The 23,494-nt window shown below is 39.9% G+C and overlaps 1 protein-coding gene across 1 annotated transcript; it reads right to left on the reverse strand.

The window, feature by feature from the left end:
• Positions 1–4,525: 4,525 nt before the first annotated feature.
• Positions 4,526–17,299, reverse strand: LOC118403317. The gene is made up of 14 exons (XM_035802018.1): positions 16,724–17,299; positions 16,021–16,137; positions 15,749–15,901; positions 14,810–15,118; positions 11,256–11,643; positions 10,448–10,689; positions 10,085–10,260; positions 7,458–8,931; positions 6,832–6,879; positions 6,364–6,528; positions 5,941–6,020; positions 5,718–5,784; positions 5,434–5,532; positions 4,526–5,017 (listed from the first exon to the last, which is right to left on the reverse strand). The coding sequence occupies exons 1-14, from the start codon at positions 16,862–16,864 to the stop codon at positions 4,937–4,939; spliced, it is 3,540 nt and encodes a 1,179-aa protein (XP_035657911.1). The 5' UTR covers positions 16,865–17,299; the 3' UTR covers positions 4,526–4,936.
• Between the last annotated feature and the right edge of the window lie 6,195 nt (positions 17,300–23,494).

The following is a 23,494-nucleotide window of genomic DNA, read 5'->3' on the forward strand; positions in this document are numbered from 1 at the left end:
ATGATAGCACTATGAATTGAGAAAATCTTGTTCAGAATTCACTCTAAAATGGTTGTATGATAGGCTATGCTACAACAGCCCCTCCCGCGATACTTATAGAACAGTCCCGCAAGGAGGTCACATGACTAGTGCCCGCCATTTTGAATTGCCATTGTTAAAGTATGGCAGTATCGGCGCTGTACATTTTGACGAAAAACAGGGACTTAAAATGCTTGTAAAGCACAGAAACTCCGTACACATCAATGGGACACCATCTTGAACATGTTTGTGGCGGTAGGTTTAGATGTCGTTGCGCGACGGCCGATATTTTTGTGGATATAGTGGGCATTCGCTAAAAAGACATTTTGCTGGGCGTTCGCTAAAAAGACCATCGAGAATCGAAAACTTTGATTTATGTCACTTCGGGTCGATGGATTGACTTGAAACTCAGGATTAATACATGGGAGCACAACGTGGACATATTCCGAGCAAAAGAAATGAGATTCGTGCAGCGCGGACTTCTCTAGAGTGGGCGTTTGTGGGCATTCGCTAAAAAGACCCTCCCAGGTACAATTGGCTTGTTCAGGTTACTAAACTTAAACAAAATCAAAAATAGTATGCCCAACAGACACTTAATCTTGACTTGATATATATTCATACAATTAGCGACCTATCTCTGCACACATTTCGATACTTTTGGGGTATTATATTTCCTTCTGCCGGTGCGGGTGATGACTATTTATTAGGGCGCTGGGGTATGTATAGAACCGGAAATGACGTATATTCACACGCGATCTTTGGTGCGGTAGTGCGCAGACTCAAATACTTGGTGAAAACAGCATGGCAAGCACATGGCCTCGTTCGAGACTACGTTTAGCGAAGAAATAGATGTAAAAAAGGACAACAACAACAGTTCTGCCGCCTCCCTTTACAGGTAAATACGTTCTCTTCATACTCTACAAGTGCTTATTTGTTCAATGGACCCGGAATACTGTATTTTGTAGCCAGATTATGTCGCCCTTTTCCACGTCGCCTCCACGACTTTTTACCCCGCCAAAGAAGCTACAGCAACGTGGTCAAAAATATAATTTGTGTAAAACCTGGTACCAAGTAGGTTGAAAGAGGGCTGAGGCAAGACATGGCCATTATGGCTGTCAAGTAAATATATTTTAGCAATGGAAACCTGTCAGTAATATTAGGTTTTTGGTACTATGCTTTTTTAAAAGTGATTTTAGTGAAAATTTTGTTGATAAAGATGGCGGGGCGGGGCTGACAGGGCCGTGAACATGCGGCATGATTTAGCTCCGGTCATCAAACTTTTAAGGTAAAGACACGGTATAGCTGTGTTTTTTTAGGAAGTCTACTAGGTATCCTTCTTATCTGTGGTTGTATCATTTCACATTTAATATTCTACGATGAATAATTCAAGAGTTTCTCGGGCCATATTCTCGATAAGTTCGCTCGTCAACCTGCACGCAAGGCGTCAAACTTTTGTATTTTTTCAGATTATCGTTATCTATTAGGGCTTACCAGCATAGACACATACTCTGACTTTTCAGTTATTTGTAACAAGGGTTAGTCCATAACAAGTTGTATATAATATCTATATATATGATTTTAATACTCTGTTGACGGGGGTTACCCTCCAGTAACAGAGTAATGAATATATTATATATAATTTACATAAAGAAATTTTTATCTAATCCACAGCTGAACCTGGATGACCTGTATATTGCAGACATGATGATATATTGACAGACAACATGTTGCCAGACCTTGCCAGGAACCACACTGTCAGCAGGTCAGTGGACCTTGTATAGTATTTGAGCGAGGCTATTGACACACCCAGTGTGTCAATAGCCTAACAAGCTATTGACACACTGAGTGTGTCGATAGCCTGTTTAGGCTATTGGCACACTGAGTGTGTCGATAGCCTGTTAGGCTATTGACACACCCAGTGATAGAAACCACTAAAATGAGGAAATCTTACGATTATATTTGACAATCAACACTCTGAAAAATACAAATGGCATCCTGTGTCCATTATCAACCCAAAATACGATCTTTTTCACGTGTTTACGGCACAATTTTAAACATCGGAATCTGCATGCTATCATATAGGGTGCTAGTTTTACTGTCACCGCATGTGATCATGGCAGCCATGTTGGATCGGTTAGGAACACGTTTTCAGCTGTGTTTACCGACGAATTCCTGCCATATTGGAGAATTTTCGGCCTCAAAACTTATATCACTAAGGAAGCGAAGTTATAGTTGTTGTTTTACCTCCATTAGTTTTAATGTGAAAGAAATATTCTTCCGAGTCGCTGCCGATAGCGCCGGAACCACACGGCCGAAAATTATGACATGTTTTGTGGTCAGTGTTATTTTTGGTTTATGATGTTAACAGAAACTTTAAAAGTTGTTTATATATAAAATATTCTTGTATCAAATGGATGTTTAAAAAGGGACAAGAAAAATTGAAAAAAAAAAATTAAAAAAACTCCGACGCGGACTCGAACCGGGTCGGAGCTGGTATCATGAATTCCCGGGTTAACGCTCTATCCACTACGCTACGCCATACATACACGAAGAAGGCTGTATTATTAGGTATCCAGATGTAGGGCATAACTTGAATACGTCCGTTCATTCCAAGATTCAAAGATTCCAATGTCTAATCTTCCGAACAATGTCTAATCAACTATTGCTTGTGTAAAATATTGCCGGAAAGGCATGTTACAAGCTCTGATTGGCTGACTGGCATCTCGGTGTGTCAATAGCCTGTTTGGCTATTGGCACACTGAGTGTGTCAATAGCCACAGCGATAGTATTTTAACAGGGCTCGAAATTTATTTGGGGGATTAGGTGCACAATAATAAAACTTAGTCACAAGCTATCATATTCTTAAACAATGACCGTGACTGACATTTTTATTATCTTTCTAACACTTAGATGTCAAGAATATGATGTATACTAGTATGCTTTGATATCTTTTCCTACATAAACCTTAGGAAATAATTGGGTGCACAGCTCCAATTTTGGGTATTTAGAGCCCTGTTTAACATAGCTCCTTGCTCTCAGATAGTATATTGTACAGAACCATTTCATATTATACTCTGTAGGAGGGGTAAGATGTTGACTCCCAGGTTCTTTGGGAAGACGGCTACGAGTGTTATAAACTAGAAGAAATAAGCCACACAGATGCAATGCATTTTCCATGCACACAGAAGGTTCGCTCTCAGACCTTTGCTTGCCTCGTACTCAACTGTCCTTACGAGCAAACTCCCTTCACTTTATTCAACAAGTGGTCTCACCTTGTTTAGATCTGTTATGGCTGCCTGTGTATATGTACCTAGTGACTCTCTGGGCCTTTACAATGTACCTATGAATTGTTAACCTAGTATAAAATAGTAAAACGTTGTTACAGTACCCAAAGAGATTGATGTACCTAAACCTGTACATAAACAAATTAATGTTATATCACTAGTGACATCATTTTCTTAACTAAAGGTAAATCACATGTCCCTGATGGCTTCTTTGATAACCTTACAGTTGTAAATGATGAAAACTAGCCAAAAACAGACTTATTTTGATGTTCACATCCTCTAGTCTCCAAGTAGACGTGAAAGCTGGACAAAAAAAGAAAAGAATTTGGCCAAAGTTGTCATGGGATTTCAGTCAGTTGTTTGTGGCAAGGCGGGTGACTGGTACAGTGGTATACTATAGATCTTGATACAAAGTTGACAATTTCATTTTGAAAGACAGTGTGCTTGGTTTTTGGAAAAACTTGTCGAGTCCAGACGGCAGAAATGCCAAAATCTGGCAGGAAAACTTGTTTAATCTGAAAAGAGGGTTCAAACGCAGCTAAAAAGTCTCGGGTCGGCAGGTTTATCTGGGGTCGGTTGGGAACACAACATTTTAATGTTATCAATTTACTGATAACTGCCGACACCCCTGAATTTACCTTTAACTGTTACCGTCCCAGATGAAAGGTGGAATTAAGCATTGGTAAGATGATGATTCAAGCGAACGATTGATTGATTGATTATTAGGTAGGTACCCAGTGCAGGTCCTCTTTTCAGATCTGGACAGGTTTGGACATGTACGTAAACCATTTTAAATGTACTTGAATTTTTAGTTGGTTACACAGCTCTAATGATTATACCTGCTCAGGTACAGCATAGCAGCTAATATGTAAACTTTGTATAAGATAGCACAGAATGACCAAATACAGAGTAATCAAATCAGCTTGGCATTTGTTAGTCATAACTTATAACTTACTCAAAAGGAAGAAGTACTAAGAAGAAACATAGTGTTCACTATATTAACTATACTGGGCTTACAATATGGTAAATGTGATATCTGATTTGTTTTCAGAATCTGATGTGCTGCTCCGTGGCTGCAAATTCCACACAGGAGGAACTTGAAATAATAGTACACCTCTCCTGTGAACTGACAAGAAGTTGTCATCTGATCTGGAATGAGATGAAGAATGAAGCCTAAGGCACTACATCTCTCATACATGGATTCCAGACTGGCTGAAGTAGGTACCCAAATATTTATGATATTACTATTACATGTATACAATTTCACAGTTTCTTTTTATAAATTGATTGACACAGTGTGCTAGTTTTTGTGCTTGAAAGCATGGGGAACGGATTATCCTACACTGACTTTTTTTATAAGCAAAATCTAAATAGAACATACACTTCATGCTCACAAAAAATGGAGCTGTAGTGACAAGCAAAAAACATGCTTCTGCCAAACGTGTCCCTTTCCAGGCAACGGATTCTTGTGAATCAAGGAATTCTTATAAGTCTTGAAGACTAATAGATCAATCATGGACTTCTTCTGAGTCTCCAACAGTCCAAGATAGGCACTTAGACTTGGCATCTCGTAGAAATTAATGTTTTGGTTTGGAATCTTGGAAGTCTTGTTACGAGTTCTAAAGTTGAAATATCTATCTAAACAAATAACTGTACAAAAGCATCTTGTGTGTGATCTCCCATTCCATCTCCTTTCTGAACCTTGGCATGTCATCCTGGAATAGGAAAAAAAAAATTACTGTTAAAGGTTGCATTGGCAAAATCATTTCCTGTTTTATATGTAGTGCATCTAAGGCACAGGACAAGTCACTGCCACAGTTATGTACTAACTAGTGTAACAACTTTTTCTGTTGCACAACTCACCTATCCCTTAGATGCAATATAGGTGCTATATATATACATTGCAGTGTCAAGTGATTTATTCTGGTAGGTCCAGTTTGCTGCTGTGGTGAGATGTTTACTTCTCAGCTGATAGAATGTGGCTCTAATTTTTCTAATCATCAATGATATAACATACTTCGATTGGATTAGTGAAAACTATCAAACTTCACAATGTGTATTTTACTTTATTGTGGTATTATCAATCAAGATAATTGCTTATTATCGAAACCAAAGCATCATTGATATTTACCTGTGTGAAGTTCATGATGCCATCCTGACTGCAGGTGTACTGGGCATATTTGCAGCAAAACACACCACAGTCGTAACCGTTCAGCTGCCTTGGGATCTCCTGCATGGGTGGCAATATTGAGCCCAAAGAAATCTTAGTATTGGCCATGGTTACCTAATCATCATATATCAAACTTTAAACAGATGCAGTATGATGTTTGACTTTGCTGAAATGACAGGGCAGAAAAACTATGATGATTCCTAACCTTGCCCTTCTGTATAAGCCCCAACAAAAATCACTCCTACCTTGGGATACTCCACTGCCCATGCACTGGGCATTCCCTTCCTTTTACTGCATTCCTGGAGGTAGCACCTGAACAAAGAGTTATGTAGACTTAGTGCCTTCAATCATTTTAAGGGCTATATCAAACCTGTACCAACAACAAAAGGACACCGCCCACATACTCCAACTAGTAAATTCTACACAACGAATTGTTGAAATACAGATTCAGAAGTGTTGTTCCCTTACCGAATGGCCTTGACCCCCTTGTCATTCCTTCCACCCATGGAGTCGAAATACCTCAAACACATGTATCCTGTATCAACCACCTGTATAAAACAAATGAACAACAATAATGATAGCTAACATTAGTATTTGTTTATTATTGTCTGTTGTTACATGTATGTATGTTTCTGTCATGTGCTTGCAGTTATTTGGGCATGAGGTTGCAAATAAACTTGCAATAAAATCCTTCTTTTCCACAAGTGACACATCATCTGTAACATGCACATACTTGTTGACGTGCCCCATGTTGCTCTGAAAGCAATATGGTCTACAAAGAGCAGTAATAATCACAGTCTAGTCTGTCATGTATTACATTTATTTATTTATAATCATGAAGTGTTTCGAAATTTGTAAAAGATTAGCTGCTTTAAAAATCATGTAACTTACAGCCAGACACCAATGGTTTCCCTGATGATGTACTGGAATCAAGGCTAGGTCAACTGAGGATAGGTCAATGTCTCTTGACCATTGCATGACAATTTCAGACATATAGCCATGCTTCATTAGCATTGTGTAGAAGTAGGTGTCAAATGACGCAAGTTTCATGGGACCCTGTGGAGAATATACACCATGATACATTAGTGAAGAAAGTTGAAACATGCACCATGTTTTATATCTTGAGAAACAGTCATGAAACAAGCCCCAGTTCTATGGAAGAGCATAATGACAGAACAGAACTCAAACCAAGTGTTCCTTAAGTTTGTGTATACAGAAACACCCTGCTGTAGTATTGCAGTGATAGAAGCAGACTGTTGTTAATTGCTAGTCACTGTATGAATATTATTGATTCCTTAAAAGCACAGTCAAGAATTTCACAGACAAAGCTGTACGACATGCACCAGGTTGTCAACCCACCTGTTGGTTGCCTCTGTGTACGACCATCTTCAAGTAGAAGTTGATTATCTGCAAAATGTAATAGAAACTGGCATTACAAATAATGTCTTAACATACTGCACCGTCAAAACCTTCATTGGATACATTTGAGAGTAGATCAAATTACTTAATTATCGGCCTGGAAGTGGAACCCTGACCCCACATAACTAGATCCTAGCTATAGACGCACGTAGATTTGCACGTAAAAATATTCTGGACTTGCAATCTTGCATGTTGAAAATACCTGGCCTATAGTAAAATACTGAGGAATAAGACACCCTACTCTTAGACAAATCGACATATGGACGTCTTCCATTTTCCTTCCTTGTTTTTGCCGGTGACTTCCTCCTGTAGCTTCCCTAGATGTAATCAAAATTCGCTTATAGACTAGTTGTATTTTGCATGTTAATTTCTCAAATTGCACGTAAAATTTTTGCCAACTTGCAATTTCGCATGTAGCAAAAAAAAAAAGTATATTGACCCATGTAATTTAAAACTCTATTCCTTCTCAGTCTCCTTAAATCCGGCATGTAGTGTGAGAGAGTAGATAATTATACAAGATCTACCATCCACACATTTAAGAAATCTTTGGCAACAAGGGTACTTACTCGATCGTTTACCCAGTTCTGGCATTGTAAGGATTGCATGTCCTGGTAAGTTATATTGTAGCCAAAGCCGTTCACCAGGATATTATGAGCAGAGGGTCCTCCCCTTCTGGTTGTTGGAGTGTTCGGCTCTGGTTCACACTTGATGGTATTGATGTCTTGATCAACCGTGACTTTGACTTGGAAGGTTGACCTCATGATTTCCGCATGCAGGCCAACCCTCTTCGTATATGGGTGCTTTCTCGACCCCCTCCTCACTGGTAATTCAGCCATTTTGGCCTCTTCTGGTGGGGAAAAGGGTATGTCCTCGGGACGAACAGAGGTCTTGTCCTTTGGAAGAGTGGAGGTCTTGTCTTCTTGAGGAGTCCTGGCTTTGTCTTCTGGAGGAGTCCAGGCCTTGTCTTCTGGAGGAGTCCAGGCTTTGTCTTCTGGAGGAGTCCTGGCCTTGTCTTCTGGAGGAGTCTTGGCTTCGTCTTCTGGAGGAGTCTTGGCTTCGTCTTGTGGAGGAGTCCAGGCTTTGTCTTCTGGAGGAGTCCAGGCTTTGTCTTCTGGAGGAGTCCTGGCCTTGTCTTCTGGAGGAGTCTTGGCTTCGTCTTCTGGAGGAGTCTTGGCTTCGTCTTCTGGAGGAGTCCAGGCTTTGTCTTCTGGAGGAGTCCTGGCTTTGTCTTCTGGAGGAGTCCTGGCCTTGTCTTCTGGAGGAGTCCAGGCTTTGTCTTCTGGAGGAGTCTTGGCTTTGTCTTTTGGAGGAGTTGATGTCTTCTTCTTTTTGGGAGAGAATGATATCCGGAATGGACCCTCATGCAGCGTATGACTCCTTACATCCTCCAACATTTCAGTCAGTTGATCCTTAAGTTCTTGAAGGTACTCCTCGTCTTGTAGGTGGTAGGTGTTTTCAGTTATTGCATGTAGTAGACTACCACATGCTGTCCTCATCTGGTCTCTTTTGCGCTTGTTTGATGACTTCTTCTCAGGTAAAGAAGCCGGGATGAAAGCTAGCTGTGTAGCATTGCTTGCTTCCATGTTGACAGATGCACTTGTACTTGGACTGTCTGCCTTCTGTCCGAGACAAGAGTCATCTAGGGTGAAGAGGGGATTGTCCTTGTAACTTGCTGGAAGATTCTCCCATCCCCACCCTGATACTTGCTGGAATATTGCAAAGAAATGCTTGCATGGTAACAGATGCCTTGCCCAATCCCTACATGTGCAGCAGGGCATGTCTTCGTCATCTCCGAAGTAGACGGTGTGGTATTTGGATGGTTCGCTCTGACTCTTCACACTGAAGGTGTCATGGTCAAGTTCAATTACATCATTGGCCGTGTAGTCCTTGGCTTCTTCAAGTCTTGCCTTCATATGCTGCACGAAGCCCCTTGGCCTGTCTCTCAGATACACGGGGATGTTTTCGTTGTACCTTCTGTACATTGAAGAGCTCTCGATGTTGAGTTGTGTGTACCTTGAATTAGAGAAAGGTAAATCTGATTAGTTTTTATGGAAAGAATCATTTTTCTACGATATCATTTGTTTGTATGTAGAAGACCAGCATAACTGAAGAACGCCTGGATGGATTGTATTGATATTCGGTATGTGGGTAGGTCATGACCTGGAAACGATTAGATTTTGGCCCCCGTTACAGCCTGTTGCAGTACTGCATAGGAACTTCCGAGTTTGATATGTTAAGTTCTGGACATGCTGCGGCTATGATGTTTTAGTATTAGACAGCTCTTGATGCTGATGAAGTGGTACAGGTTTGTGTCCCCCTAGCGGCTTGTTTCGGAACTGCCGGGCAGGTTTAGTGTGAGACTTTGAAAGGGAATAACTCAAGAAGGGGTTGACGGATTGTCATGATTTTTGGCATATATATATGCCTGATACAATTACATATTAACCTATGCAAGTTAATATCTAATTTGCATAATTAATTAGTGCTCAGTTCAAGTGTAGCACCATTGCAACATGTGACATTTGTAACGAATTATATGTTTTATGCAAATGAGAACCTTATTTGCATAATTAATGACAAACACAATACAGCAATTGTAAAAGACAGTAAAAGTCTTCTTTTTGGGGGGAGAAAATGTCATCCTGAAGGGACCCTCATGCAGAGTATGACTCCTTGCGTCTTCCAACATCACAGTCAGTTGACCCTTAAGTTCTTGTAGGTACTCCTCATCTTGTACTGTTGTAGGTGATACTGATAAGTGTTTCCAATTATTGCCCGTAGTAGACTACCACATGCTGTCCGCATCTGGTCTCAGAATCGTTTGGCGAAGGTATGGGATTGTGGAACTCTAGTTTATAACAGTAACTGCTGATAGAAATGTCCTTAGAACATTTATGCTCCCGAACTTGTCTTAGATTTTTCTCAAGAACCTCATGAAATTGTAATAGTTTGGCACTTCTGATGTAATATACATGTGTAATTGGGTTGTTTGTGGGTGAACACTCTTGCATTGCAAGGTGTGAGAAATTTTCAGAAGATGAGACATCATCTAGCATCGTATGTTAATGATGACCTCTTAAAAGAGCAACATCTCCCCCATTTTCTTCATTATGAAAATGAATATACCTCATTTGCATAATTAGTAAAAAAAATCTAACTTTATAGTGATAGATGACTGGAATTTTATTCTTACTTTCGCAATGTGTTTGTTGTGAACTGTGTCACCAGCACAGTGATCAGTTCCGTCAAGCTGCTCTTCTTGTATCCCTGAAGGAATGAGTGTTTCAGGGTCTCATTCTGACGTTCTATTCCGTTGTTGGTGTACACTGGTATCTTCAGTTGTTTTGCACGAAACATGTGCACCCACCTCTACGTATGAAAACATAAATCAAAAAGTCAGTGCAAGAAACAATAGTCTATTCTCCATGCTTTCAAACTTGAATGCTTACACACAATACACCTTATTATTGTAAATTATGTGGGAATCAATTGCAACTTGTAAGAAGAAACTGCTACATTGTATACATGTATATGTCATAAGAATTTGGGTACCCACTTCAGCCTCTGGAAGCCATTTATGTGATATGTAGTCTCTCAGCTTCTCACTCTCATTCCAGACGTCAGAGTCTTGTAGGTTAGACAGGCTGGAGAGGAATTCCTCCTGTGTGGAAGAAGCAGCAAGGTTTCTCAGCAGCTTCAGCACTGTTTGCTGCTCATGGCTAACGCCATTTGCTCCCTTCCGGACCCACTCGACCCATGACTTCTCCCTGTGGAAGTCGCAAAGGTGCACCTTGGACTCTGAAGAAGGAAATAAGAGGACAAATCGTATTTACCATAGTGTAAGTCACATAAAGACCTGCGATAAGGCAGGAGAGAATGACACACTGATTTCCACTGACATTTCTGGAACTGTAATATTCTGTTAGAGCACCATGTTTCAGCTATTTTATTTCTAGGGGTAGTATTGATTTAATTTTTTCATTTGATTTTGATGTTGTCATGAAGTGTAAAATGTACAACAATTGCACAGTGGAGATTGTTTTTTACTCGGACCTTCATAGTCCAACAATTACCATGGTCTATATCCGCAAAACGTCCGCTCGAACATTATGATTATGTCTGCACGGCAACACGCACTCAACGTTTCCAGCTTTTTGATTATTTCTTTTAGTTCATTTCTTTTACATAGTATATGATACATTGTGACAATATATAAAATGCACTGTAAATACTCAAGGTTGAATGTACAACAATTGCACAGTGGAGTGTGTTTTTTACTTGGACCTTCACAGTCCGACAATTACCATGTTCTATTTTGATTGGTCACTTCCTTTAACCTATGTTTCTTCAGTCTGCAGTCTCACCTGGAAACACCTCTGCAAGGGCGTTCATCTCGGCTCGTGAGAAGTCCACCATGAAATGGCTGGGAGTCCAAGAGGAATTCCAGTCCTTGAACACTTGCAGTGCTTCCTCAATATCTTCTGCAGCTTCATTTGTAATGATAAAGAAGCCGACAACGGCATAGCACACATTTGTGCGAACGCAGAGGAAGAATAGGGGAAGATCGAACCGACAGGTACGATACGTGGCGTCAAGCAGGCACATTTGATTCCCGTACTTCTGGAGTAGCCTTGCTTGCCAGGCTGCTTGATAGCAGTACAGGAGCGTTGTGACTGAACCATCCGTTTGTTTCTGGCTCGGCCTGTACATGATGTTGCAGTCACCTTTAGACAGCCATCTTGATGTTAGAATCTGTGAACGAAAATATGAAATTTTGACTTCACTATAACTGGGTAAAAATACAGATTCAAGTATTTATGTTTCTTAATGTAATAAAGGGAAGAAAGATTCCATATTTAGCGACACCTCAGGGGCTAGCCTAATAGTGTAGTGTGCGTCCATTTATCACGAATTCCAAAAACTTTACAGACATGTCAGGGATTTATTTTTCACGAGTAAAGATAACTCAATAACGGCTGGGTGGATTGGTTTCATACTTGGTGTGTTGGTAGGGTGTGACTAAAGCTGGAAATGATCAGATTTCTGGCCCCCTACTGGCTTCCCTTGATACTGCAGCGCAATTTCCGGTTTTGCTCTCTCTTGTGTTCTGAATAAGCTATGGTCACGATTTATGGGTTTAAGATTATAGCTCTTGTACCCAGGAGGAAGTAATATAAGTTTGGGTCCCCTAGCAGCTAGTTTTGAGATAGCAAGGGCATTTTTGTCAAAACCATCTGTCAGGATAAAAGGCGAACACCAACATCAGCTAATGTTCAATTTAGTACATATAAACTATGATTCCGTCGCAATGGACTGGAAATGCTGTGGCCGTTGTGTTTTAGTGGTAGATTAGCCCTTAGGGCAGAGACTAAATGCTGCAAGTTTGAACCCCTAGTGTTTTTTGGAACTGCAGGTACTGATTTCCATTCACACTTTGGACGAGAATAACTTGTGAACGTGTAGTCATGAACAGATCGTCATGATTTTTTATATGTAGATAGCCTAAGGCTTATTATGCAAATCAACAGCTAATTTGCATTGTTAATGAGGAAAGTTTATAAGCCCACTGCATTCCTGTCTCTGGAGGAGTTTGAAGAAACTAAGACCCGATTGGAGGAGAGAACTTGTTCAAAGTACAGTGACATCCATAAACAGGCTGATTTTATGTTGTTATTTTCAGTAACTGCTGATAGAAATGTCCTTAGAACATTTATGCTCCCGAACTTGTCTTAGATTTTTCTCAAGAACCTCATGAAATTTTAATAGTTTTGCACTTCTGATGTAATATACATTTGTAATTGGGTGAACACTCGCGCATTGCAAGGTGTGAGAAATTTTCAGAAGGTGAGACATCATCTAGCATCGTATGTTAATGATGACCTCTTTAAAGAGTAACATGTCCCACCATCCCCCCATTTTCTTGATGGGCGATTTTATCTTTGGAAGAGATTAAATCAAGCAGGGGTTGGTAGATTTGAATTAGTTTTAGTATGTACATACCCTATGTGGTTATTACAATCCTTTTCAATTTTTTGTAGGAGAAAATGTCAACCGGAAGGGACCCTCATGCAGAGTATGACATTGTAAGGAGGGCATGTCTTGGTGATATATTATGTAGCCAAAGAATTTCTTGGTGAGTTAGTATGTAGCCAAAGCCCTTGACCAGGATATCATGATCAGAGTGTCCTCCTCTTCTGATTGTCTTTTTTTTTTAGCTTCTTTGATGACTTCTTCTCAGGTAAAGAAGCAGGGATGAAAGGTAGCTGTGTAGCACTGCTTACTTACACCCTACAGATGTACTTGTATTTGGACTGTCTGCATTTGCCCTCTGTCCTGGACATTTGTCATCTAAGGTGAAAAGGGGGTTGTCTTTGTATAAGACGATGGAAGCTTCTCCCATCCCCAGCCTGGTGTTTGATGGAACACAGCAAAGAAATGTTTGCATGGCAAAAGGTTATTATCCTGAAAATCTGCCGTAGTGTTAGGTGAGTCTTTATGATGGTCAACAGTATAACTGGAGAACTGATTGATGGATCTTCATGATACTTGGTATAGTGGTTTATTTATTTATTTGATGATGATATGTGTTTATCGGACACACACATACTCTAGTATTCGTAATGTTCTTGCCGACTTTCTTATTAACAGAGGTATGAACCTTAGCACACTTCTCGGTCTTGAAATAACTAATATTTGTGACACGTTTCTTTTGGATAATGAAAAAGCATAATTCATAAACCCTTAATTTGAATACTTAATGAGGAAAATCTATATTTACAATGTTGTCTACTATATGACTCAAATACATGTAACATGTATTTTGTGGCAGGTGGAAGATTAGCAGATGTCAGTCATGCAAATAACTCCCTAGTTTGCATGAATAATGTGAAAGTGCCATAATTATTCTAAGTACAAGTAGTAAAATTAATGATCAGTTTGTAAGCATTGTGACCTGTGTAAGTTAGTTAAAGATGTACATGCCATTTACCAAGAGGGGTGTGTCTGTGTTTCTGGCTGTTTGTAGTCAGTCAAGTTCCTTTGTAGTGATTGTGATCGTGTAGTATGTGATAGGTTTTTGGGGATTGCAGTGATATTTGGTACATGGGTTGGTGATGGTGGTTTGACAGGCTTGATTTTGGTCATCCTTGTCTATGGGACTGGTTAGGTGTCTATGTACTTGATATCACAAGTTGCCTTTGCATTTGGTTGTTTTGCCGGTTTAAGACCATTCTATTAGGCATGTCCATCTAAGGAGACAGATACGGCCTACGGTCATTCAAACAGGCTTTAACAATAAGGCATACCTATCTAAGAATCTTTGAATATACACAGAAACACAATGCCATTAAGTAAACAAAGTTTTTAATGATAACGTCAAGCAAACATGTCTGGAAAACAGTTTGAATCTCTACTACAGGAAACAGTTCAGAAGGTAACGGGCGGTGTCATCAAACTAACAGTTTCATCAATCTCTAAAGAAAACAGTTCAGAAAAACACATAACATGGGCGGTATCATGGAACTTTTAAGTAAAAACGGTTTCAATCTCTCTACGGAAAACAATTCAGACATAACACAGCCGGTGTAAAACAGTGTCTTATCTTCAGAACATAAAACAAGCAGAATAGCCGGCATCATGAAAACTTGTGAATGGACTATACTCGAAACAATGGTCCATTTCGCTACATAAAAATATTCGACTCCCACTGGCGTTTTAAAATCATATAAGGCCACGTGACCATGTTCTAACCCTTACTTGGGTACAAGAAAATTACATCAGGACATGATAACAAACCGAACCACATGATAGAGATGAGTACAACAAACCCAATGCACTTCCATCATTTATTAAAAAAAAAACATCTACAGACACCCAATACTTTTTATGCATGTCAGAATTCTACAAACTCTTGTTAATTTTTGCATTTAACATCAACAGTTATTATATAACTTTGTAGCCTATTGCACATTACCTGCACATTGCATTGATCTTCTTTGGAATTCTTAATGCGATCTTTTGATTTGTCCATGTTGTTCCGTATGTCCTTGTCAGTGGGGTTGTAGCGCCTCCTTGTAGTTGGCGGGAGATCTTGCTCTTTAAAGAGGTCATCATTCACATACGCGTCGAGATGACGTCTCATCTCCCGGATGTCTTTCACGCCGTTCAATGCGAGGGTCCTGATCCTCCCTTTAACCCTCTCATCTACCCCTTCACGCAGTTCGGCGACCTGTGTAGTGTTGGATTTTAAAGTTGCAATATGCCTTTGATTTGATTTCTTTAACCATGCATATGGAGGAAAAGAAAACTTAGTCTTCTTTTATATTTTTGTATTCAAGCAAGGAATTACATCTCCAGAAATTACCCTAGGAGGGTTCTAACGGGGAGACCAGAAGTGACATAGTTTCATAAGCGCTCTTTGAGTGCAATAGTGCGCAGAATTGCAAAATTAATGAAAATGGTTCTGCCACATGTAACTCTTTTTTTGCTGTTGACTTGGTTTTCCTGTCAATAACACAGAATATTTATTAGAGGGAAGATTATAGGGATGTTCCTTTGGTAAGGATTGTGAAATGCTTCATGAAAATTCTAAAATGTGTGTAAGTTGTTTATTCATTGACTACAGGCCTGTTGAGACAATGTACGTGTAAGTAACATGCATTCAGACCAGGTGAGACACTTAACAGTTATAAAAGTAAGATAAATTTCCTTAGATTAGAGACCAGGCAAGACACTGCACAGGTAATTCTAAAATTCAAAGACATGCATTTTGTGCTTTACAGCACCAAAACTTTATTATTAGGAGGGAAATATCATACATTTTCTCTGAAACGTTCCCTTTCTAGTTTTGTATTCTTACCTCTCCAACAGTTGGATGGTTTTTGTGTTCTGTCAGAGTTGGAAAGCATGTATGGAATTGAACAGTAGCTTGAACAGATGATGGTTTCTGATCAATGGCCTTCTTCAAGTCTTTTGAGGCCTTCCTCCTCCTAGCATCAGTGTCCTTATCAATCTAGGACAGTAAAAAAAAGGATTGGTATATACACAGAAACAGTACTCATTCTGAAATTAACATTGTACAAACTAATGGAATTATGACATTGAATACTCTAGTACTAACATTAACAGTACCTTGAATTTATCATCGGGAAACTTGATGATGTGATAGACGGTGAATTGGACAGGGCAGTTCATCTTCTTAGTTGTCTGAACTGAGCAACGTCGTGCTTGGAAGGCATGGTCTTCGAGCTAATGAAAGAACATGACATACTGTAAATGCAGAATTTTCGCAGTGGTTTAATGCTTCACCGCAAATTTAAAACCACCGCTGACATTTTTCCATAACAGTGAGAGACTACAGTGCATGGTGTTACCCCGAAATGAAAACCCACGCGAAAGTCCATTTTGCTGCTACAGCAAAATTAAATCTCCGCAAACTTAAATACAGTATATGTGTACATGTATCAAGCCAGAATAGGGAACCTCAGATGACATGAAATGCAAAGATCAGATCCCCTCTTGGCTGCAAGGACTTCACCCAAACAATTTTTTTTATAAAAAATTTGTGCTGTGCAAGCCTGGAGGTATTACTGTTGATTTGGTTGTACATGTATTGTACAATCCACCCTTAGCTTCTCGAGTTACTAGTTCACATACAAACACATACCACAGAAAACATAGCCTTCTTTATGAAGATGATAGAAGAAATTTTCATTCAAAAATAAAATGATCATTTTCACATTGTTATCAGATAATAACATAACACAATTACTGTAAGTGGACAAAAGTTGTTGAGACTCAAGTATAATTTACTTAAACTTGTTGAATTATGTACCGATTGTGCTTGTCTTTGTGCGTGGTATTTATCCTTTGCCGCAGCGTTCCTATCTTTCCCCAGATGGCACTCATACACCTTTGTCCCAACTAATTGGAATGGTGAACCATCAAATGGCACTCCAGTTAGATGAAAGTACATCCTCTTCTCCGTTGATGGTTGAATGTCTGTGTTAGAAACATCACCACAATAAAGTGAATGTAGTTAATTAGCGAAATCACATCCAGCTATTAAACTTCAACTGGGATATCTAATTAAAGAAACCTTGGGTTTTTATTCTGTCTTATATCTAGAGTTCGGCGACCTCATACCTACATGAAATACTTAGAGCTTTTGTAAATTTTATGTGAATGACTTAAGTCATCATTTGCATAACTTTGTTCCCTTATTGAGTTATTTCATCCTCTGCAGAATTTTTTGACATAAAATACCCCTGCTATACCAAATTAGACTCTAAGGGCCCAAACTTTTTTTACTTTTACTGAACACAAGCAATCTAACACACAAAAATCATAGCTTGTTCAGGACACAAGATAGCAAAACCAGAAATTGTGCTGCAGTACCAAGGGAAGCCGCTATGGGGCCCAAAATCTAATTATTTCCAGCTTTCACCACACCTTACTAACAAACCAAGTATGAAACCTATCAACGCAGACGCTCTTGAGTTATCTTGTTGACACACAGACACAGACATAGACAAAAACGGACATTAGAATGCAGACAGTCCAAGTAACAGTAGCAACAACACTACTTGACCTCACAAGTGCATCTGTAGAGGTTGAAGTAAGCAGTGCCACACAGCTACATCGAAAGCTCTTGCACCTACAGAAGGTACAATGAGAACATTCCCATGTATCTGAGGGACAGGCCAAGGGGCTTTGTATAGCACATGAAGTCAAGACTTGAAGAAGCCATAGAATTCAAGTCCAATGATGTGATTCAGATTGACCATGACACCTTCAGTGTGAAGAGTCAGAGCTAACCATCCATATACCACACCGTCTACTTCGGAGATGATGGAGCCATACCTTGCTGCACATGCTTTTTGCCATGGAAACATTTCTTTGCTGTGTTCCATCAAGTGCGAGGCTGGGGATGGGAAAAGCTTCTATCATCTTACAAGGACAACCACCTTTTCACCTTAGATGACTCATGTCTAGGACAGAAGGCAGACAGTCCAAGTACAAGTGCATCTGTAGAGGTGGAAGTAAGCAGCAAGTGCTACACAGCTACCTTTCATCCCTGTTTCTTTACGTGAGAAGAAGTCATCAAAGAAGCGCAAACGAGACCAGATGTGGACAGCATGTGGTATACAGTCTACTACTTTCCATAACTGAAAACACCTATCACCTACAAGATGAGGAGTACCTTCAAGAACTTAAGGATCAACTGACTGAGATGTTGGAATGTTAGCGAAAATATAACCAAGAATATTTAATGGGGGTAATTATGATAGAAGGTTATTTTACACTGACAATGTGTTTGGCTAATGTTACTTGGACTGTCTGCATACACAGAAAAACATGGTGTTAGCCATGATCAACAAACACTGCTGAAGCTGCTGAGAACTCTTGCTGCTTCTTCCACACAGGAGGAATTCCTCTCCAGCCTTTCCTAGAATCTGACATCTGGAATGAGAGTGAGAAGCTGAGGGACTACATCTCACATATATGGCTTCCAGAGGCTGAAGTGGGTACCCAAATTCTTATGACATATACATGTATACAATGTAGCAGAACACAAGATGGCAAAACCGGAATTCGTGCTGCAGTACCAAGGGAAGCCGCTATGGGGCCCATGAAACCTATCAACCCAGCCGCTCTTGAGTTATCTTGTTGACACACAGACACAGACACAAACGGACGTACGAATGCAGACAGTCCAAGTAACAGTAGCAAACGAGACCAGATGCGGACAGCATGTGTGGTAGTCTACTACGTACAATAATTTAAAACACCTATCACCTACAAGGTAATGTTAGTGAAAATATAATCATGAATATTTAATGGGGCTAATTATGATAGGTTATTTTACACTGACAATGTGTTTTGCTAATGTTACTTGGACTGTCTGCATACACCATCTTACCCTGAAGACTCTCAAAACAACTTGTAAGGATATTGGTTATTGAAACTGATTTGCTGTTTAATGTCAATTAATGAGAACTTGCTGCATGTACTTTTCTAGTTTTGATCTGTCCCTTATGAAGTTTTTGAAAGTTATGTCGTAAACATCTATGTACTTCTGACATTTAGTGACCAACCAACCAACCAGCTGACTTGTGTAATGCGCATCTTGATCTTAATGATAGATTAAGTGAATGATTGTATCCATGCTTAGCTAAGAGGTTTGTTTAGTATACATACACAGTAATATGTAAATTTTCCCTCTGTACACCATAGGGCTGGGTACCATGTAATGATAGAAAACCGTTATTTTTGTGGGACCTATCTGACAGTAACTGACCTGAAAAAAACGGTGGACCTGATACTAGGTTGATTTGAAAGTAAACTTCATATTCTTTGGACATAGGAGAATTCTTTTTACATAACCAGCAGTTACTTACATTGCTTACGTTTCGATGTCTCTCAGACACCTTCGTCAGAGCTTCTAACTGGACCAATACCTCAACTTCCAGTCCCACCACCCTCTGCACCAAAAGCTAGGAGTAATTCGTACCATACTGGACCGATGCAGGACCGATGAAGTCCAGGACAAAGAACAAGAGCCACAACATGTCAAGAGGGCCCTCACGCGCTGTGGCTACCTTGGTGGGCTTTCAACAAAGTGGAACAACAGAAGAAGAGACCCAAACAGAAAGAACTGAGCAACAAACAACAGGAAAAGTCAAAAGGTATGGTGACTATCCCTTACATCAAACAAGTCACAGAACCTGTGGAAAGAGTGTTTCGGAAACATGGGATAGCCACTGCAGTCAAACCTAAAACAACACTGAGGAGTCTGTTGGTGCATCTCAAGGACAAACAGGAGGAGCTAGCTAAAACAGACTGTGTCTACAGAATTCCATGCCAGAACTGTGACCAGGTGTATATCGGTGAAACAGGAAGGACTTTTGGGAAGAGAGTAGAAGAACACAAAAAAGAAGGCAACAACCTAGATGCCATCAAATACACAAGATCTCAGAAAAGACATGCGCAAAAAGAAAAAAAGAGGTCGGCAGTTGCAGATCATATTGCCAGGACCAATTGCGTAATTGACTGGCAGGGGGTCATGGTCATAGACGGAAGACAACAGACGGACACGATGGATTGAAGAGCCGATCTGGATAAGAAAATCAACCCCAGTGATGAACCGGGACGAGGGGGGATGCAAGCTTAGCCACATTTGGTATTGTTTTCTCACAGCAAAAGCACCACCTACATTGACCACATATAGCGATGAGAAGCAGAACTTCAGTTAGAAGCTCTGACGAAGGTGTCTAAGATACATGGAAACGTAAGCAATGTAAGTAACTGCCTGTTTTGTAAAAAGAGTTCTCCTATGTCCTATATTCTACCAACCTGATGAAACTATTTTCGGTTCATATTCATGTCTACCATATGTTTCTACTTGAAAATCACAAGATCAGTACAATATGCTGCCCAATTTGGATTCCTTAGCATTATTTATTACATTGTAAATAATTTTTTAATAACATTCATACTCTCTAAAATATACTGTAACAGCACAATTATAATCTTGACCAGGTTCTGGTCCAGACCTGGACCTAATCCTCTGGCCCGGAACCGGAATAAAATCAGCCTGTTTATGGATGCCATTGTACTTTGAACAAGTACGCTCCTCCAATTTGGACTTGGTTTCTTCAAACTCCTTAAAAGACGTGAAGATTTCGGCAGTTCTGCTGGTAGCGGTTGTCGTCTGCTCGGGTCGGAACCGGACCAGGATTTTCTGTACCGGTACCCACCCCTAGATAACCTACGGCTACAAAAACCCTGTTCACATTATTTAACAAGTTATGGTGACCACAGTGAATTCATTTTGATCCAGTGTACATCACATTATCATGACTTTGCCAGGAACCAGTAATGCATGTATTTGCAAAGTATCTGTATTCCATTTGATAGATACTTTTACAGCCAGATGGCATGGACATTGCTATTCTTTTTTGTATATTTGCCTTTTCCTGTCATGTAATAACTCCATTATACAACTCCATTATACAGCCAGATGCATTCTATCGCAATACTTACTTCAAAACTTCTAGAATCACCTGTGTACAGATTGCTATGTTTTCTTGTTTTCTCATATGGGATAAAAACAACTTTATACATTTGTACATAAGTAATGTTATATTCTCATTGTCAAAGATATCAATCATGTGTATTCTGGAATCTTGTTTTGCTTGAATTCTTCCGTGTGAATATGAAATAAAAGTAGAAATAGAAAATAAAATGTGACACACTTTTTCATTAAAAAGTAAGTGGTGTATGGATATGAATGATAAAGGATTATCGGAATGAAAGCTCATAAGCAGATAAAGGATTACTTCATTTTATTGTCAACAAAGTTATTGGTTTATATTGGTTTGTAACACTGCAATTCTAACGTTACCCTAAAGAAGACCTTAGGTCAAAATGGGTTGTAAGTAAAGAGATAAAGACCGTCTGGAGCATGTGCAGGGCTTGAAATACCAACTGCATACGCACGGTAGTGCAGGTAGAATTGGAGCAGTGCAGGTATTTCTGGTATCTACCTGCACCTAACGTGCACTGGTCCATGTACTGGGTTTTATACATAAATGTCATATGATGTAGGTGTATGTGGATTGTTCGCTGTATTCACTGTTACCGCCTAAAAGAAAAAATAGCAATGGTTCTACAACAATCTTAGTATGATCCGTACTTCCTAAATTTAGATTGGTGCAGGTAAAATTTGTCTGGTGCAGGTAATTTTCAATATTACCTGCACCGGTGCAGGTATTCAGAAAAAAGTATTTCGAGCCCTGCACAATGTGGTTTTATATATTACATTAATATGCAAAACAATTTGTGCAGAACCCTACTGTATGAAAAACCTTACGTTAAAAAGGTTAGGTTTTGACACAGCAAGATACTCAGTATCTTGCTGTGTATACAATACAAAATAGAAAGCCCGATAAAAAAGACTAAAAAAAACAGCCGGAGCCTAACCTCTGCTTGGAGAGTATCTGCTTGGAGAGGACCATGTCTAGCGGAACAATTGACGTAAAGCAGGGACGTCAACAACAACAACAGCATAAAAGCAAAGTTGTAAGTGTTTTGTAAAGCGGATCTTGAGATATGAGAACGATACAAGGACTTAAGTTAGATATTTGCACTGTTTGGATACTTTGGCAATAGTCCTACTGTGTTGTTTTACGTCACTCTCGTCCAAGTTTCGCGCGAAAACAAGCGATGTATGAAAACTCACTCTCTTTGCCGAAATCAGCCTCTTTATGGATCCCATTGTACTTTGTACAAGTACCCTCCTCCAATCTTGACTTGGTTTCTTCAAACTCCTTAAAAGACTTGAAAATCTCGGCAGTTCTGCTGGTAGCGGTTGTCGTCTGCTCGGGACAGACGTCCGCACCAGCACGTCACCGGAACGTACTGCGCCTGCGCGAATCCTGGGACGCCAGCTGGCTGCACTATGGCGGCTAAAATTGTGTCTGACGCATGTTTCAACATCATTTTTGCGTTACAAATTGGAAAATCAAAGATAACTTTGCGTCTAAACGAGGCGGGAGAAGCGGGAGACTTCACTTGTTGCAAAGGTAGGTTCGTGAATGCGATCGATAGGATTTTAATGAGACTAACTACCGTAAATTTGGTCATTTTCGGCAAGGCAACACGTAATGGGGAGGGCGCATACCTGATCCTACTCCCTATAGGTAGAGGAAAATCCTCGTGACAAGGGCTGAGATTGTTTGATTTGTCCATGTTGGCTTCCTTCAAATGAGTAGCTTTGTTTATGAGATGTTTTATTTTCATCCCTACCAACACCCATCCCTCCAATTAAAAATAATGTCACAAGGTAGCAAAAATTATGTGTTCAGTATTCACTATTTCTTCTTCTTCTTCTTTGTGTTGTAGGTGGCCATGGCCATCATCATCTTATATCAGATGTGCTGGTACAGAAGGTTGACTGTTGTAGTTTCAGGTAATGTTATTTGCTTATCACCTTACGTCGGACCACTCTTTGTATTTTTATCTTATGTACACATAACGTTAGCAAATAATGGTTTGGATGCTGGTCCAGGACAGCACCCGTGTCCAATGACTGATTTGGCTGATGAACAGCAGGTCTTTTTTCATTAGAAAATGTCTGAAAATGGACATCAATTTCTTACTCGAAATCTCGAACGGACAGGATGAAGCGAATCTGGATTGGACAGGGGGGTTGGGTCAGAGAAACCTGGATTGGATAGGGGGGTTGGGTCAGGGAAATCTGGATAGGATAGGGGTGGGTGGATCAGGGAAATCTGGATTGGACAGGGGGGTTGGGTCAGGGAAATCTGGATAGGATAGGGGGGTTGGGTGAAAATGATGAAATTGGATTGGACGGGGGGGTTGGGTAAAAAAAATCTGGATCGGATGGGGGGGTTGGGTCAGAAGCTGGATTGAGACCTCTTCCACCCCCCCTTCTCAATTATTTTTTGGAACAGCCCAATATGTATTCTTTACAATTCAATTATAAACAATGTAAACCAATCAAACACTATCTCCAGAGGCCCAGACTCATCAGTCTGGATGTAGGTTGGTTCCAGCTTTAACAGAGCAGTGGATGTCACAA

The sequence above is a fragment of the Branchiostoma floridae genome, chromosome 2 (assembly GCF_000003815.2).
Source record: "Branchiostoma floridae strain S238N-H82 chromosome 2, Bfl_VNyyK, whole genome shotgun sequence".
Classification (NCBI taxonomy): domain Eukaryota; kingdom Metazoa; phylum Chordata; class Leptocardii; order Amphioxiformes; family Branchiostomatidae; genus Branchiostoma; species Branchiostoma floridae.